The 18,290-nt window shown below is 36.0% G+C and overlaps 1 protein-coding gene and 1 non-coding gene across 2 annotated transcripts in view; both read left to right on the top strand.

The window, feature by feature from the left end:
- Positions 1-18,290, top strand: part of RP1 (RP1 axonemal microtubule associated) — a 173,898-nt gene that overhangs the window by 108,557 nt on the left and 47,051 nt on the right. The window contains exons 35-40 of the mRNA XM_074146784.1: positions 1,846-2,056; positions 9,105-9,256; positions 12,015-12,093; positions 13,670-13,801; positions 14,289-14,470; positions 15,464-15,550. Coding sequence (XP_074002885.1) covers positions 1,846-2,056; positions 9,105-9,256; positions 12,015-12,093; positions 13,670-13,801; positions 14,289-14,470; positions 15,464-15,550 — 843 coding nt within the window. The remainder of the gene's footprint in view (positions 1-1,845; positions 2,057-9,104; positions 9,257-12,014; positions 12,094-13,669; positions 13,802-14,288; positions 14,471-15,463; positions 15,551-18,290) is intronic.
- On the top strand, positions 14,023-14,131 carry LOC141464200 (U6 spliceosomal RNA). The gene has a single exon (XR_012463253.1). It is a non-coding gene; the product is annotated as a U6 spliceosomal RNA (small nuclear RNA).

Raw genomic sequence — 18,290 nt, 5'->3', positions numbered from 1 at the left:
TCATTATCACTTTCTTTTTCTCCTTGATCAGCTCTTTTTTACCCATAAGTTTTCTCCTTTATTCAGTTCTTCTGCCCTTCCATCATCTGTCTTCACTTCCTCCTATTACCCGTTAACTGAAATATTAATAAGTGCCTGAGGTCCACTTTCACTGAATTGTATCCGGCTTCTTTTCCCAATGCTCTTACTTCCCCCTTGCAGCTGTAATTCTTTCCCAGTGCCAACCCTGTGTTACTCTTACACTTGTCTGGTTTTCTCTCCATGAAAGACCAGTTCGGTAGCATTTGGAACTGACCTCGAGTTAAACACTGCAGACACCTCCTCTGGCTCAGGAGATCCTTGAGCCACAAAGTGCTGGAAGCTAGGACAATATTAAGGGACGTGTGACTACTGCTTGTCCTGTTCTTGTACTGCTTGTTCCATCTTTCTTTGTCCATTGTGGGTTTTGAGGAAATTGGTTAATCCCTCTGAGAAAACTGAAAGTTTTAACCTTGATTGGTTCCTCAGCCTTTGTTTTAACCTTGATTGGTTCATTCTGCAGCTGGAGAAACAAAGGCAGGACTGAGGGAATGGGAACAAGTGGGCAGACAGGGAAGTGGGAACTTCACAAGCCAGCTTTGCGTCAGAAAAATGTGTCCATGTAGCCACGTCCTGAAAGATGTTTCTTCAGGATCAACTGCTGGAACTGTGGAAGCAGGTAGCAAGACAAAACCATGAAAAAAAAAGGGGTGAAGGGAGCCCTGGGAAAAAGCCCAAAGGGTGCTTGAAAATATGTTACTTTTCATTTTGGAATTCATCAGAAAGCAGCCTTGGAGTTGTGAATGAAGAAACTGTTTCCTAGTTCTTCTTCCTACTAGTCAGGTAAATTGAACTCAATGATTGAGCTAAAGAAATAATTGGCTGGGTTTTGATGTTCTTGTTTCCTTTAATGAAAGAGGAACTAAGCAGACTAGCCTATGCCATAAACATGAGCCAAAATGAGGAGTACTCAGAAGGTTTTCCTAAGTTATTTCCAGGAACCTCTGGTAAACATATAGTATGAAACCAGGAGTGTCCTGTCAGAGGAAAGGCTGAAGTCAGGTCACATGCACTTCTACTCACTGGGCAGTATTTGACATGAAAGAACAGGGGAAAGGATATGAGAAGTAGAGAACAGGAAGAGGAAAAGACAGCTTCTGTTTTCTCCCTTCTTTGTCCCTTGCAGGGAAAAATAATTGGTTTAAAAAGAATAATTATAGTTATCTAAGGCCTCCTCTACTTTAACTTACTCCAGTAATGGTCACAGAGATGTTGTACTATCCCCAGTTTAAGTAGAAGACTTTTTTTCTCAAGCATGAATCCAAGAAAAGGAAAATTTTGATGGACAGCTTCTCTATGAAAACATGATTTAGGCTGAAGATGGAGGATCTCTTGGATGTTTCCTCAAAATTGGATTAATTCTCCTTCAAATTTATAGTTAATTGCACTATTTTTATATCACAAGTGGTAAGAAATATTTCTAATAGTGTTCAAAATTTTTAGAATTGACTAAAGCTTCTGTGCCTGCAAATAGTTTACTGAATCTGTATAATATATATCAACACTGTGCCTTGTTCTCTGTACAAATTTCAGCAGTGACTGCCATCACTCGTTCCCTGACATTAAACCTCAGGCACTCCATCTCCTCATTCACGTTAGTAAATCAATTTTGTGTGGATTAGAAAGGGGAAAAATAGTAGCAGTTATAAATCTGCCGGAATTCTTTAACTACTGAAGTATGTTCAACTGTTGCATACAGCTGTCAACTGCATTTGGTCTGGCACAATTAGAACGAGATCCATTCATCTTCTCTGTTTTCTCACGTAGGACGAACTGGCAGATGTGGGGTCAATATACAAAGTTCAGGTAACTGGCCCACATGGTGAGCTAAAACAGCCATGGCACTTAGATTTACTGCGTATGAAGCACACAGGCACAAAGGAAGAGATGTGTTTGGCTTTTGACTGCTGGTTCAACCCTTATGAAGACAAATGTGTGGAGCTGCCAGCTCTCTATGCAGATCAGGAGCCTCTGCCTGGTAAGCTAAGTCCTTTTTTGCCACTGGGGTCAGGATCTGTCACTGGAGTACCAGTATATCTATTTGGGTCTAAAATACTGTGTGAGGATTTCCACAAGAATTTGATATTAAGGAATATGATGGTTTTGGACACCCATTTATCACAAAAGAAAGCTGAGAAAACAGAAATAATTGATATCAGGATTATGACAGATGCTGTAACTGCTGACACCAAACACAGGATTTGGCTTCTTTCATGTTAGATGATGTTCGAGTTTTAGCTCTTGATTATTTATTATCTCTTCAAATTAACACTATGTCAGCTGAAGATGTGTACAGAATATCATCTACTGTGTGATATTACCTGAATCTTCATGTTCACAAAGAAATGCATGTGATCTAGAAACATAGTAATTTTTTTTTAAGAATGAATTGCAAAGACCCCCTACAGAACAGAGATAGAATTTTAAAAATATGTTACAACTAGCCAGCAAAGAAATATCCAAGAATTTCAATTGCACTAGTAATTTATTGATGCTGATGAGGAAATTATAGCACAACAAGTAATATCCGACAAAAAATAGATACTAAGTTGCACATTTCTCTGCTGTTAGTAACACACGTAGGTTGTATGATGCCAGAGAGATAATAAAGTGGTTTCTCCCACCCACCACCCCCAGAAATATGGAGAGAAACAACCAATTCCATACAGATAACTTGATCACTGGCTATTTAAGAACAGGCTTCCCATTTACCCAGCTCATTAGAACAAAGAGGATTGATGGGGATAGTAAAGATCATACACTGAAGCTTTTAGTGACAGTTAAGAGGTTTATTGCTAGAGGCTATAGTACAAAGAGTGTTCTGCTTAAACAGAAACTAATAGAAAAAGATGGAAGCGTCCCAGAAAAAGAAATAAAATATTCCACATAAACTTTTGCACACTATTTTCTAAGGAGATTTTCCTAAATTTTTCATCCTATTTAAAGTTGAAACTTGAACAAACAAAACACTGAAGACCTTTTAAATCTCTGGTTTTGTGTGGATTTGCATAGTTTTGAACAATTAGTAGCTTTGTATTCATTTACTGAAAAAAATAATAATATTATTTTAGGGTTTTGATCTATCAGATTCAAAATAACATTGGGTGTTGGCTTTAATATATGCAGGATGTACAATGCTGAATGTAGTAAATCTAGGGCTTATTAAAAAGCTCTATTTTCCCAATTTCTTTATGAATGATGGGAAAAATTGTAAGTGTTGGTGATTATTTTCAGAATTCAAAATTGCTAAATGTTTAACTACATATAAAATCTCCAGAAATTTGAACAAAAATTTTTTCTAGAATGCACCCCTCAAAATCTGAATTGCAAACTCAGTCTTGAGGTATATTGGAAATTTAAGGTGTTTTTTCTTGGAAAATTTGTAGGGAAAAGACGTCTATATACTCTCCCTCCAAAATTGGTCCATACATGGGTAGTATCCACTAACCTAGGAAGTTTCTTACAAACCATTTTATGGAGTTTGGTGATCTACAGCTGGAAGTGTTAATATCAGTCTTATTCTTTGTAGTCCCAATACTAATTCAGTCTAAAATTTCTGTCAGCTTCTTACTTGTATTTCAGTTTGATTACTGGAGAAAAAACCCTCATTCATTTTTATGTGATTGCTCTCATTATTTTTTTGAAAGAGACATACATTTATGGAAAGGTCTTTAATGAATGTCTGATAGAATAAATTCAAATAAAGACAAAAGAACAATTTTAAATTATATAGATCATTGCTATCCCTAGACAAAGCAAACAGTGGGTATATAATTTTATAGGAAGCAAAGTAAATGCTAAAAACTAAGCATCCAAATAAATAGTAACCTTATCAGTAATGTCAATTGCCTGCTTGTAATGAAGCCACACTGATATTAGTTCTGTTCTAAACTTAGTGATTCCATGAGATTAAGCAAGGCAAAAATATGTATCTGTGCTAATTTGGAACCTTCAGGAAAATTGCAATTCCTTTCTTAAAAGTGGTGGCCACTCCCAATTCTTTCCTGCATCAACAAACACATTTTTTCTGTGGTTTTTTACCTCTTTCTGAGCTCTAATGTATCCTCTGTCCATGTCTTCTGCATATCCCACCTCATATGGTGGGGCATGAGTACGATTTTTCATGGCCAGTAAATCCCATCACTTTTATTATCTATCATTGAATCTATTATTAATAATTAAAAACAAAAAAAAAAAAAAAAGAGGAAAGAAAGTACAAAATTTACACGTGAATCTCTGAAATTGCTCTTTCTTCTATCTGTAGAAATATCTCTTCTTAAAAAGGAGTGCCCAAGCCCAGACTATGGGTAATTCCCCAGATATTCTGTGCAGGATATTGAGATGCATATTAATACAGTCGGACAAAGTCATTGCACACAATAACAGTTAATATTTTGGAAATTCTTGCTGCTAGACTCCATATTCCTTGATGATTTCCAGATAACTTCTTGGTGATTTTTTAGAATGTAATTATTTGTGATTGCAGTTGAAGGCACGCACCAGGAGTTACGTAGCAATAGGAGCTATTTGGAGATACAGTAAGAACTTTGCAATGTGTAGCTCCCAAAGTAACTATTGAAGATTGCTGTAACCTTCTCTTTACTGAAGATTTTTTAAGACCAGTTGTGAACTGGCATCTTCTGGTTGACAGTAGGCTCCTGTGACACAAATAAAGGGGTTTTTTTGTCTGGAGTCTACTGACATCCTGCTCCTTCTCCCTCCTCCAGTCAAGTCTGTTAGAATAAGAACGTGAAGGATTTAAGCGCTTAATATCTGTGGTAAGAAACATCTGTATTAACAAACATTGATCTTTATTAAAAATCACCCAATTTAATGTTTTTTATAGTTAATAGATAACGTATAATGCTTCCACCGCTTTGTTAATCACAATAGGTTATCATTATTATGTAGGAGTGTACCATGATGTGTTTGAGCATGGAGATCTAATGTACTCTTTTCACTTATTAGGCTTATTAGCTCAAGCATGGCACTAAACTAGCATGAATCAGACTGCCTTACATATAGAGATGGCGAAGTGAATCATGCTGTTTTAATTTTTTGAAGCTTCTTATGTGATAAATTAACAGGTTTAGGCATCAAATTTAGGTTTCCACATTTCTTTTTTTAACAGAGGACAGCAGTAAGAGAAAGGTCTTGAGAGCTCCAGCAGGAGAAAGAGGAGTTAATTTGATAGTTCATTTCCTCCCTGACAACTCTTCTTACTGTTTCCCCTCCATTGCAAAAATTACCTGCATTACCTGATTTCATTACAAACCTAAATTCATACTGGTGTAAAAGATTTGACTATACCTTTGACATTCAGAAAGGATGTGATTGTATCATTTAAACTGTTCACCCTTGAAAGGCTATTGGGAGTTCTGTGGGCAAATATTACTGAATTATCACAATAAATCATATTTGAGTACATAGTACATAGTAAATTCAACAATCACAAAAAAAAAGACAAATTCAAAGCAACACCTTCTGTCCTATCTTTAATTCATGTTTTTTCCCCCTTTTTAATGAGCATTAGGTGATCACTCTCAGTTTTGTGCTGTGTTGTCTTACATCTGAAATAGAAGTTTTATAAATAGGATTGTGAAGACAAAGAAGGCAAGGTTGAATAGAACATGTTATTTTAGTAGATTTTTGTTGGGGTATGTTGTTCATTTGAGAGTGAGAATGGTCCCGAACTCACCTTAAGCAGTTTTACCTCGTTTCCCAACATTTAGTGTGTAGGGGTTACTTTGTATATTTTTGGTTTGCTTACATAGCAGAAGTCCTTTTGCTGTGACTACACTAAGCTTTAAATTATGCATCAATAGATTCAGCAGATTCAACTAAAAATATTGACTCAGCAAAAATGTTAGATATGTTTCTAATTTTCAGTGTGTATCTCCTTTGAATACTACCTGTGTGATTAAAGCTAAGCTCGTGATTAAGTAGACAAACGATTCTGGACAAAAGCAGTAAAGATAATTGTGAGCACTGTGATTTCTAATCCATCCTATGTGAGTGATGAGATCTGTGGACCAAACTCTTCTGATCTTATTCACACAAGTAGCCTTTTGACTTCAATGAATTTGACTTATACAACCAAGGCTTACTGGCAAGGCAACACTCTAGATGAGTAACACAGAGTCTTACCTTCATATCCTAACTCCTCTAAAAGCAAAAATGCCACTGGCTAAATGCCAAAGAGCCACCTGGATTACGTTCAACTATCTGGATCTCCAGCAAGAGCAAGTCTGTGGTCACTACACCGACTTTAACGCAGCTGTGTTGTCTTTCACCAGGCAGTGCGTATTTGACTGCCTTGAAGAAAGGGATGAGATACATTAGGGCCCCAGTCTAGGAAAACTCTTGATTTACTTCTTATCATCAAACATGAGCGGCACTGACAATTACAAGTACTTTCCCAGCTCTTGGTTTAAATGATTAAAAAAAAAAAAAAATCCCAGTGGAAGTCACCAAAGTAAAGTAAATAATGTTGCAGTTAAATAAAGTTACTTTTCAGAAAACAGGTTTTTTTCAGGTGTCGTCTCCATGTTGTAAAAGATGAAGAGAAACAAAGGCATTTCAGAATTTTATTGCAATGAGCACACATTTAATAGTGGCGTGATCCCTTATTATTTAATGAACCCTTTTAGATATTAATTTTTCAATCAGTGTGCAAACCTACCCTTTAGTAGTCTTGTTATGGTGATGTGACCTTTTTATTTTAGACATATAAAGAAATAGTTACTATATAGGATGTCACAATATTTGAATTCAGGCCTTTTGTTATAACACTCAATATGAATAGCACCAACTTGTGAAAAGAGCTGTAAGAAAAGCTTAAAAATAAATATCCTCAGAACACTTTTTCCCCCCCTCCTTGTTTTCCTATCACCTACGCATGAAAATAAATGACAGCCTTAGCTTCTGGGTTTTAACATTCTCAAACCTACTAGAAATTTCTCATATCTCTTTAAAGGATGTACAGTTTGGCTAAATTGAGCCATTTCTATCTTGGAATAAATTTGACTCAAGCAGCAAACTGTACTGAAAATATCAAATGTTTCCAAGATCTATACTCAGATATTTGTGTATCCTGTGATGTATTTTAGACTGAAATATGTATTTCAGACTTGAATAATGTGTATTTCAGCACTCTGGCTTGTATTGTTAATTGTGAGACTGAAAATCCTTCTTATTTGCTCCTTGATTTCATGTCTCTCTAAAGCACCATTTTCCTTCTTTGCACACACGTGTGTCCCAGGAAAGCAGACGTTGCTCAGCCAGCCGGGTCCCAGGTAGGAACAAGCTGAGTGAGGCTGGAAGACTTTCTCCAGCACGTAACTGTCACACAGTCTAGATGTCGTCTATGTCTGCTTTACTGTGCCAGTGATGAAGGCTGTGGGAGTTGGGGCTGAATAGTTTGGAGTAGTCAAAGATAGCTCAGTACTTGTGAAATGTTGGATTTTAAGGGTAATCAGTCCTTAAAAAAAATATAAAATAATAAAATCAGTCCTGAAGCTTGTGACAAAAAAGCTCAAGAGATAATATATGCATTGTTGAATACTATCTTGGTACGTGTGCATTGCTTATTACTCACATCCCGAATGTGACTTCTCATTTTACAGTGGCTAACATGGTTTCCTCCTTCTGAAAAATATTAGAAAGGTGTGTTTTACAAACCTCCATTACTGCAAGATAATAACTTTTTTTCTTAGGCCGAAGTAATGATGCTTGTGGTTGGAAGCAGAGGAACATTCAGACCATCTAAGTTTAGACTCCTAACTTTTAGTGTCTGTCCCTAGAGTATATTCTACAGCTCTTGCCTTTCCCAGCTGACTACATAAGGATCATATTCCTAATACAGCCACCAAAGTTAGATTTCTGAAGTGACAGCACCAGCATTATGCAAATGAGTATAAAATGAGCAAATAAACCAACCCCCCAAAACCCCATCTTATTTTTCCTGGCTCCTTGTTAACATGATGCAAATAACCATGAATATTGAGATTGTGACCTGCTTCTGTTTAAGTGTTTCCTTGCTTCCCTGATAAACCCAGGTGCTAAAGTAGGTCATTTAAAAAATGAATATAGTAGTTTTCTATGAAGTTTCTTCTGAATTAATGGAATCTGGTCTCTCCTGCATCACTCCTCTGTATATTGTGTCATAAAGAGGCAAGGAAGCAGAAGCTCCACGTAGTGGTCACAGGTGTCTCCTAATTGCTCTACTAGGACCACAGCTGAGAAGTCAGAAATGCTTTCCCTTAAACTCAGATTTCACTTAGCTGATCTGTATTTGTGGATTATTATACAGTACATGGGAGGTTCTTTGAAGACTGATACAAAATAGGAAGAGGTTTTCTATTTACGTATTAAAGTTGGTGAAAGAATTTTTAATTCATTATTTCTGTTTCACATTATCGTGTTTTAACTTCAAAAACATTGTAATAGTATTATGGTCTGACTAGTAAGAAAACTTGATTGTCCTGATGTGTTTATTCATTGGGAGATAATTGCATGTGTTTAAAGCTTAAGACGATCAGGTCCCAGCTTTCTTCTAAGCCACTTTATAAGTGTAAGCTCTCATTTCATTTCAAGGAGAAAATAATACACGCAGAGGGAAGGAAGGAGCAAAGAAATATGAGTAAATAGTCTTAGAGACCAGAACTTAGACTTCCCAAAGAGCATGTAAAAGTGTTTCTTAGAAAGGGATTCCCTACCTTGGGGGAAGAGGGCAGTACCTAGGAGATCCTGTGCTCAATCAGTAGCACTGATTTTCTGGTACCGGTGTCAGAACAGAACAGATCTGAATTCTCTGGATTGCCAAACAGGGCAGGAACATATTTCAGTTGTGTATGTTACCAGGACTGAAGAGACCTGTTCCCTGTTCTATGGCACAGTATGAGATTCCGATGAAATTTGCAATGGTTTCTACCAGGGTTTGATACATAGTGCAGGTGTTGGGTAAGAAGACAAGAAGCATTTTCTCTTGTTGACTTTTTGGTTTTGTGTGTGTATTTTTTCTGAAGTTGTGGAATATGCAATCCATTTGCACACGGGAGACTTGAAGAAAGCAGATGCCACTGGTGAGGCCTATCTTTGTATACAAGGAGAAAAGAGTGATTCGGGGAAACGATGGCTTAACTCGAGAAACAGCCTGATCACTTTTGCTAGAGGGCAGGTAAAAGAATAAGGAAAAATGTAACTGAATCTGTGAGTGTCTTCTTGATAAAACTTACATCTACATAAAACCTTTCATGGACAGAGTATCAAAAATAGTAATGTTTTATATTCCATATAGACATAATTTTTTCTTGTAACTAAGAGGTGATTGTCTCCAAAGGTAACGTTGTTGCTTTTATACATCATCAGCATTGTGCAAGAGTTAAGTTGACGAAGTAATTTTGAGTTGGGCCAAGTATACTCTAAAAGTTCTATTTTAATATTCCAGACTTTTAAGGCCAGGGTGGTATCAGTGCTTTGTTAAAATATGCCTGATTGATAGAACTGATAACACTTCTGTAGGATATCTTGCCTTTGTACCTACTTTAGACCATGACCTTTCTTGTTAACTTTCCTGAATACTAATGTCAGTGTTCCAAGCAGCGGGTTTTTTTTTCATGTTTCCAATTCTTCCACCCACTTATCGCTTTTAAATATGGTAAACATACTGCTTTTTGAGGCTTAAAGAGCTTTTCCTAGAAGAGTAATTCCTGGAGTAGTTATTGGCATAAGAACAAAGTAACTAAACAAATTGCAGATCAAAAGAAAATATCTGTTTCAGAACAAAAGGAAATGTCTAGCTGATACTCTACTACACCTTACTGTCTGCTCTGAGTTTAGGTTTGGAAGGTTTTTTATTTTTGTGTTAAGAGAATAATAAAATTGTTGCAAAGTACATAGGCATCTTCTTTTGGGGAGAACAGGAGGGAGTATTTAATTGTTGCCAGCCAACCCAGGTTAATTTGTTCTCTGATGTAGAAATCTAGAGAAATCTGCTTGCAATATGCTTCATTTATTCACCAAGCTTGCCTCTGTTTATTTTATCTGCCTTTCTTTTCACTTCTAAAGACTCTAGAAGACACAATGTTTTTTTGCATGAAAACCAAACCAAATTTTTCTTAGTCATTATGTCCTTTGTATTCCTGTGTTTTCTTTCTCCATTGTGGAAGAGAATATGCAAGCCCAATGTCACTTTTGTCAAGAACTGATCAAACTGCTAGCTCGGACTTCACAAAATAAATCTGAAATTAGTAATGACGGGACAATAGTGCTCATCTGGCTTTACGAAGTAATGTAGGGAATTTTATAGATTAATCTTTTCACTGATATAGATAATAGTTATATATAATACATCTTAAAGATAATACCTTAGAGAAGTCTGAACAGCAAGACTGCTTGCTACAGTGGATAAGGTATCAGTACAGACTGAAAGAGGGACTGATCCTCTTTCTTTCAAAAAACTGAACTGTCTTGAGGTTTTTTTTATATACTTTATTTTGTAAGAATGTATGTTAAATTTTCGTTAAGAATAAATCTTGTAGAGAAAAATATGTGAACAATACAATTGACTTTTGTGAATGCTCACTCCAGTGGCAATATAAATCATCTGCAAATTCACAAGATTTTATTCTGTATAATCCAGATTCTGTGTCAAGTTTTGAATATGCTTGCGTGGGAGGCTAAATCCTTCACCTGAAACTCTAAAGGGCTTTTGGATATCCTGGGCTAAAGCACCCTAATCTTCTTCTTATAGAAAAGATTGCAGGTTACAACTCTTTGCATACTCATTCTCTCACAGTTCTCTTTGCTCCAACTTGCTCTCAAATGTCTCATTCACTGTTCTTAGTCTTTGTTCTTTTTTTCTAGATGACTCTTGTGATAAATATGGTTCTCACAGGCAGCATGAATTTTTTTAAGTCGTTGTACTTGGCAGCAACTATGGGAACAATACAAGCTTTTCATTGTTTGTTTTCAAATCCCCAAATTGATCCCAAACTTTTGTCTTCAAATTGCATTTTCAGCCCAACCTTTCCAAGACAACTGCTTCTGTCTACAACAGGATAGCTCCTGAAGTGACAAGAAATAAAACAGGTTTCCTTGTGGAGATTTTATTTCACAACTGGTTTCCCAAAAGAGTAGATGAATCCATTCATGAATAGTATGTTTCCAAATCCCAGTGTCAGTGTGCATACTTAAGTGAGCTTTCCCATTGATAATGAAGGAAGACAACTGCGCCAAGAGAAGGCAAACATGTATATGCTGAGAAGGTGAACATAGTACAGAGATTTACAGTAGGGAAAAAAGGGAAGATTACATGAGGTCCATGAGGTCGAGTCATCATGCAAATCTCTTGTATATGGAAAATTTGACCTTATCATAGAGATGGCTTCAATTAAAAATCCTTATCCCAACAGCACAGTGGTTGAAACCTTCCAAGACACTGTTCACTTTACTCTCATTTCCCTGCTTAATTCCCACTAAATTAACTGTGAATTTTAGTGAAAATGAAATTGCTCCTGATTTTGAGAATTATTAGACAACTATTGTTCATCAGTTTCATTGGGAGATAGGTTCTGGATCGAGCTTTCAACACAGATAGTAGTTGATCTGATTTGGTTATTTCATTCTGTGAAGGTACTAGAAATGAGCACTTTATTGCTAGTGTGTGTGTGTATCTGATGTTTCTAAAATTACTTCATATTAAATACAGCAACATTTTGAAATTCATTATTCATAATATTCATTGGATCAGAAAATATCAGTTATAGCATGTAATATTTAATTATGAACTCAAAGGCAATGGAACAGCATGAACGAGATCAATTTGCTTCCATTGAGATACAAAGCAATGACACTCAAGGCTAAACTGATAAACATTCAAAAGAAGTTGCATATTAAGTTTAACTAAGAATGTCTTAAATATTTTTGTATTGCAGGTGGATGTTTTCAAAATCAAAGCAGTATACCTTGGCAAGTTGAACCAAGTTATTGTTGGATTTAAGAGTCTAAAAAAAGGTCAGCAATTTTTTCAGTTAAGTAATATAGATTTTCAGAAATAACAATATAGATTATCACATTTAGGAAATCGTAGAACTTCAGAAATATTTTAAATTTAAGATTAAAAATTGCAAGTGTTCTAGAAAATTTAAAATTGCTCTCAATTTTCTACTCTTCATTATTTCTGTTGGACTATACATGTCAAATAACCAGCTTGGTTTTATTAAAATAACCAGCAAACGATTCTCAGCAAGTGTAGTGACACCATAAAATGGTAAAACTATGCATGAAACCTTTCTCCACAAAAGCTACTATGTATTTGTGACTACAGTCAAAAAAGCTTTTGGTCTTCAGGAAGCAATATGACATCATGCTTTTATAATTTTTGACATTTTTTCTTCCTCTCCATCTTTGGACAATGGACATTTTCCTTTTAAAAGACAATTTTGTTTTCAGGACTAAATTATTTTAGGTAAAGATATGCACAGAAAATCAGTTAATCAGATTAGGAAGCGGAACATGGAAGAAAGGCTGTTCTGGCTTTTTTCTTCTAACCCATTAGAAATATATTATTTTTTAAGGCAATCTGGATGTGTGCAGTTGAACACTTCCTGCAGCATTTTTTTCTTGTCCTCTTTCCAACCTGCAGCTGTTGGAGTCAAAGAAAATTGCATACTTCTTAAAAATAGCAACAGCAAGGAGCAACATGAATTGATATTTTCTTCTACTTTGGCTACAATTTTGGCCTGGCAGTTTTTAGAGACAACAGAGCAGAGAGTTTACAGATATCCTACCTACTTCTGCAGATAATGTTGATAATGGAGATACGATTGTTCCACAGCATGATAAACTGAGTCTCTTGTTCTTTTATCAAAAAACAAGACTATAAGATGACCCTGTAGGTTAAACTCAGACTTGGAAAGAAAAACTGGTTTGGGGATTATTTTCCTTTTATTTCCTGGGTGGTAACACTGAAATGAATGATCAAACTTTCATTGACTTCACCAGGACTTGGAGTATAACTAAGTTTACCAAGACTCAGAGGTCTGAGTCTTCAAACACTGTTTCCAGAGAATCAGCACAATGACCTCAATCAAGAGAAAACCTTCAGATGAAGTTTGTATCTTATTAGATAGCATAGAACGTCACCAGAAATTAAGTTTTGTCCTGAGTGGATTTTCTGATGGCTAACGTGGTAGAAATCCTGACCCTTTTCCTTTAGGACATTTATAATATCATTTCCTATGATATTCCTATGGTGAACTTCTTGTGCCCAGAGATCTCATACAGAAGTCTTTCCATCCTTTGGAACACTAATGGATCATTAAATCAAATCTATTCCTACATTAATTTCACAAGATCTGTAAAAATTTAAGATTTCTTCACTATATCAAATATTTTGGAGTGTAGAGGAACAGAAAGAAACACATATACACACAGCCAATATTTTTTCAGAAGTCTCATTTCCCTAAGAAGTCCCACAAAAGAAAACATTTTATTGATTTTCTAAAGATAGAAACTTACGACTGCACGGGCAGAACATTTTGCTGCTTAAAAGGCATAAATTAATAATGTTCTGTTTATTTTCAATCAGATGAGTGGTTCTTGGAAAAAATTGTTATAAAAGAAGTCCTCTACCCTTTTTCTGCACATGTTTTTGTTCACAATGACTGGATCAATAAACGTTCCAAGAAAGATTTTGTAGAAGTGGCAATTCCGCTCAAAGGTAATACCAGCAGAAATGTCTTTGATTTGCATGCATTGTATTGCATGGCAGAGGCGAACAGAGCCAGCACAAGGCTGTTTCACAATGTCAGCTGAACTGAGCATTGGTGCCCCAATGGTGAGGGGCAGGAACCTGAACCGAGGTGAATCATGCCTTCTGTAAACAAGGAGGAAGAAAGTATGCCTGGGATGGAGCAGATGGAAATGGCAGTATTGAAAGGGTTTCTAGGTGCGGGCAGGATGTATGCTGTCAGTGGAACTGTACGGAGAAGATAGGCATGGCCCCTGCACCAGTCTGACATGGATTCACGAAGCTGTTGGCCTGGTTTTCTACACCTACGCAGGGTTAAATGAGTAATGGGAGTTCGCGGCTTTCTTGCCTGACTTGCCTGTGCTGGATCCAGCACTACCAGCCAGCAGAACGTTGTATCTTTTGTCTTATACTGCCTTATGACTTGGACTCTGAATAATCTTTGCTTTCAATGCAGAAACATCCGTGACATCTCTTCTCACAAAAGATTTTGATACTAAAAGCAGAGGACGATGGCAAATGTGGATGCACTGTATGCAAGTACCAGAAGATGTTCCTGATATTCAGGTTGTTGTATTTGGAAGGAAAGGGAAATCCCCTGCACAGAAAGTGCAGAATCTGAACGATAATCCATTTTTGGTGGGTTCCTTCTTTATTCCACACAAATCTTACAAAATAATTTCAGTAGAGTTGTAGTTGATGTATGTGAAGTTGTGCGGAATGATTTTTTGTTGGAGTTGATGTTTATGCCTCCATGTCTTAAATAAACATCACTTGGAGAACTTCTCACATGTGGGCTAATACAAATCATTTATGAAAGCTCTCTTGAGCAAATGCCAACTTGGACATGAAAAGCCTCATTAACTTTGAATTAAGACTAGTAGGTCTTAACAGTAAGGTAATAAATAATGAAGCTATTCCATACTTTCTTTACGTTCTACTTCTCAAACCTCAACTACTCCATTTCTCTCTACAATGAGCTTGGTCCCAGGCAAACATAAATTCTGTAGTTTGCACATGAAGTTAATCGCAGCTTCTGGACAAGTGTGTGAACCTGGGTCACCCCTTTCAAAAGATTTTTATTCTTAAACATGGAAAAAAAGTCATTACCCATCTTGTGCAAAAAAGCAATATAAACATCACTTGCTTAACTGCTGTGAGATGAAAAGCCACAAGCAGCAGTGCATGATATGAGTTATGGAAACCAACCATCCTTTTGAGCACTGGAATAACTGAGAACAGAACCAATAGCCAGGGCTAAAAATCATGTTGAGTTCAAAATTTCAGTTCTCGAGAATAAAGATGTGATGGAGAGGAGGTAAATAGGAAAGTAAAGAGAAAAGAATATTAATATGAATTTGACTTGGAAATACAGAATCAGTCATACTTGCTATTCATATGCTGGCCTAGGTCTGCAGCCAATTCTCCCAGTTAAAAATAACTATAAGTTACGATACAAATGTGAGTCCAAATTAGCTTGCAATCTCAGTGGGACTTCCTTGCCCTAATATTAATTTCCTTGACTAGTATTTTTACCTATTTTATTTATCTTTTTACCTGGCCTTGAAGTATGTAATCCAAATTGTTACATACAACATATAGTTAATTTTTTTTTCTTTGTTTTTCTAACAGTTGACTGTTGGTGACATTGGAGATATAATGAAAGTTTCCTTTGTGTTATCTGGTCCGTGCTTGGGAAGAGGAATTAAACTTCACAAGGTATTCCATTCCACACTATGTATAAACTTGTAATATTATTCATAGTATCAGTAAATATCCTTTGTTGAGATTGTTAGCTTTGCTTTGTACCCCAGTAGCAAGGTCATGCATCTTTTGGCTCGCTTACCTGGTATCTACAGATGATTGCCTACAGCTTCCAGATCTCTTTGTGGGCAGATCTACCTTGTTTGAGCTTGCTGAAGTGCATGTATCTATAGCTATTCACTCATGCCCAGATACATTCTGCGTAGCTCATCGTGACACGAAAGGTGGTGTTTCCTGCTAATGTTAGGAAATGTTAAATCCTGCATGGAAATACCGACCGTCTCCCGACACAGAACAACCTACTTATGGAAACCAATTAAGCTGATACTTTAGTATTCATTCATTACAACACAGTCACGGGTAGGCCTTAAACATTTGATGTAGTTTAATATGTACTTAAGATGTAGTTGTAGTTTAATGTGTACTTAAGTTGTACATATTGTAGTTTAATATGTACTTAAGATGTCTTATAAAAAAGGATGGAGAAATGACTTAATGCTGTCAATCTTATAATTCAACTAGATTTTAAGTGTATACCTTTCCCGGGGTGGTTAGGAAGATTGAATTGAAAGGGGTTTGGCCTGAAAATACTTGGGCCTTGGGGAAATACTTAAGCTTGACTTTTAATGCAAAGAAAAATTGTGTCATTGAACTCTGCCTGAAGGCAAGTGCCTCAAAAGCATTGTGGACATACCATTTAATTATTCTGAAGTTAGCAGAAGAACTGGGCCACACAGTACCTTAACCCTACTATGGATTTAAAATATTTAGGGTGATTCCCTAAATGAATGTGGTCCAGAAACTGTTCTCAGGGGAAATTCTACAGACAGCTGCATTCTGGGCTAAAATATGAATGGGTTTATGGTACTTATAGGAACATTAAGTCTGAGTTTATAAGATCCTCTGAGGATAGGGGAGGAGTTTATCTTGTTTATATTTTCTCTCCAAATGTGTTGTCAGCTAATTTTGTAGGTTAGTTTAGGTTACAAGAATGGAAAGAATAGAAAACAAAACTAATTTCTCACTTTAAATATGCATCTCCAGGCCATTTGACAAAGCATTCCAAAAACATGTTGACACTACCCTCACTATATCCATTTTGTGATTAAGTAATATAAGATTTCGGCCTCCAGAACTGGTGGCTCAAAACATGGCAGAAAATTCATAAATGTAATAGTGTGCTTTCTGCTTTGGCTAAGTGATTTTTGTTCATACTTTTAAATACTTCAAAAATTATTTAATAATTGGTTTATTAGTAGCTATAAATTGTTACAATCTACAAGAAGTCAATAGGTTGCTATAGACCTATCTAGTCTCTTCTACTGATGCATTTACAACCTACAACATAAGCCACAATAACATATACTGCTTGTGCCAGTAATATGCTTATAAAATCTGTAACTCATTTATTAGTCTGTTTATACATATTTATACAGGGAAGCATAATCTAAAATGTATCAAGTTGGTTTCACTTTAATAGGGCTCTTACAGTGCAGTAAAAAATAGAGATGCTGCATAGAAATAAAGAGACTACAGGATGCAGTCACTATGTGTAAACTCACTATGAATCAATGGTCAAACCCAGCCCCAATTGAAAAGAATTCCTTTCCTTGCTTTCTCCTTAAGTGAAAGAAGTAATAGCCAAAGTTTCAGAAATTTCACAAAAACACAGATTACCGATGAAACTGTAAAGGCTAAAAAAGGAGATAAAATCCCTACGTTCCTTTTGCTGCTCTCTGTTTTTTCTGTTCTGGTGTTTACAGCAGCTTCAGAGTTTTTCCTGTTGATCTCCTATGGTTTTCTGCAAACTTCTGTAGGAAATGATATAACCTTAGCTAAGATTTATTTCTTTCATTTAACTTTTGAAGATTTAGGTACTACAGAATAAGTAGCTTTTCCTTGCTTAAAAATAGTTTCTGGCACTTTCCAAAGTCAAATACAAAATATTTTTGCTTTTGTATAGAATAGAGAAACACTGTATGATTTGGAGATAAATTTCACACTTAGGTGTAATCTTACAGCGAACAAGAATTTGTCAGGCACATTTTAAGGCCAAAGTCGGCATAAATTTACACATCTCATTTTTATGAGTCCAGTTTCTGCAGTTGTCTGTCTGCATATGCAGGTAACCTTTAGTCTAATTTTAATACAGATAGGAGTTTCTGATACTTATTGATATTTAGTCAGGGATGTTTATATTGATAAAAGTGAGAAAGGATATTTTTTTATGACAAGTTAGACATTTAGTGTGAGAAAATTCAGTTCTTACAATTGCAAAAAATGGGTGAACAACTGGCTGCAATTTTAGTGTAATTTAATACTATCTAAAGAAAAACACTGTTTATTCAAGTAATTAATGGTTTAATTCTGGAAATAGTCATGGGGAATTGTTTACTTTCATCTGAAAGCTTTGTGCCCAATCTTGTGAAGCACCGGGCACAAAGCATAAGCAGTAATGGAAAATGTTCAGTAATTACATTTCTAGGAACTCAAGGGCAAGATAGTCTGACAACATTTTTAAGAGTGGAAATGTGTCTAAGGAAATCTGTAGTTAGGATTTCCAAACAGTGGTATGTGTATCCTGTACCACAAACTTTTGTTGCTGCTGCTGGTGTCAGTGGTGGTAATAAGTCACCACAATAATTTTGGGAAACCCTACCTAAGAATTACGTAATGTCTTGATGAGATTAAGTTT

This window comes from Numenius arquata, chromosome 4 (genome assembly GCF_964106895.1).
Source record: "Numenius arquata chromosome 4, bNumArq3.hap1.1, whole genome shotgun sequence".
Taxonomy (NCBI): domain Eukaryota; kingdom Metazoa; phylum Chordata; class Aves; order Charadriiformes; family Scolopacidae; genus Numenius; species Numenius arquata.
This window is presented reverse-complemented; position numbering and strand designations above follow the sequence as displayed.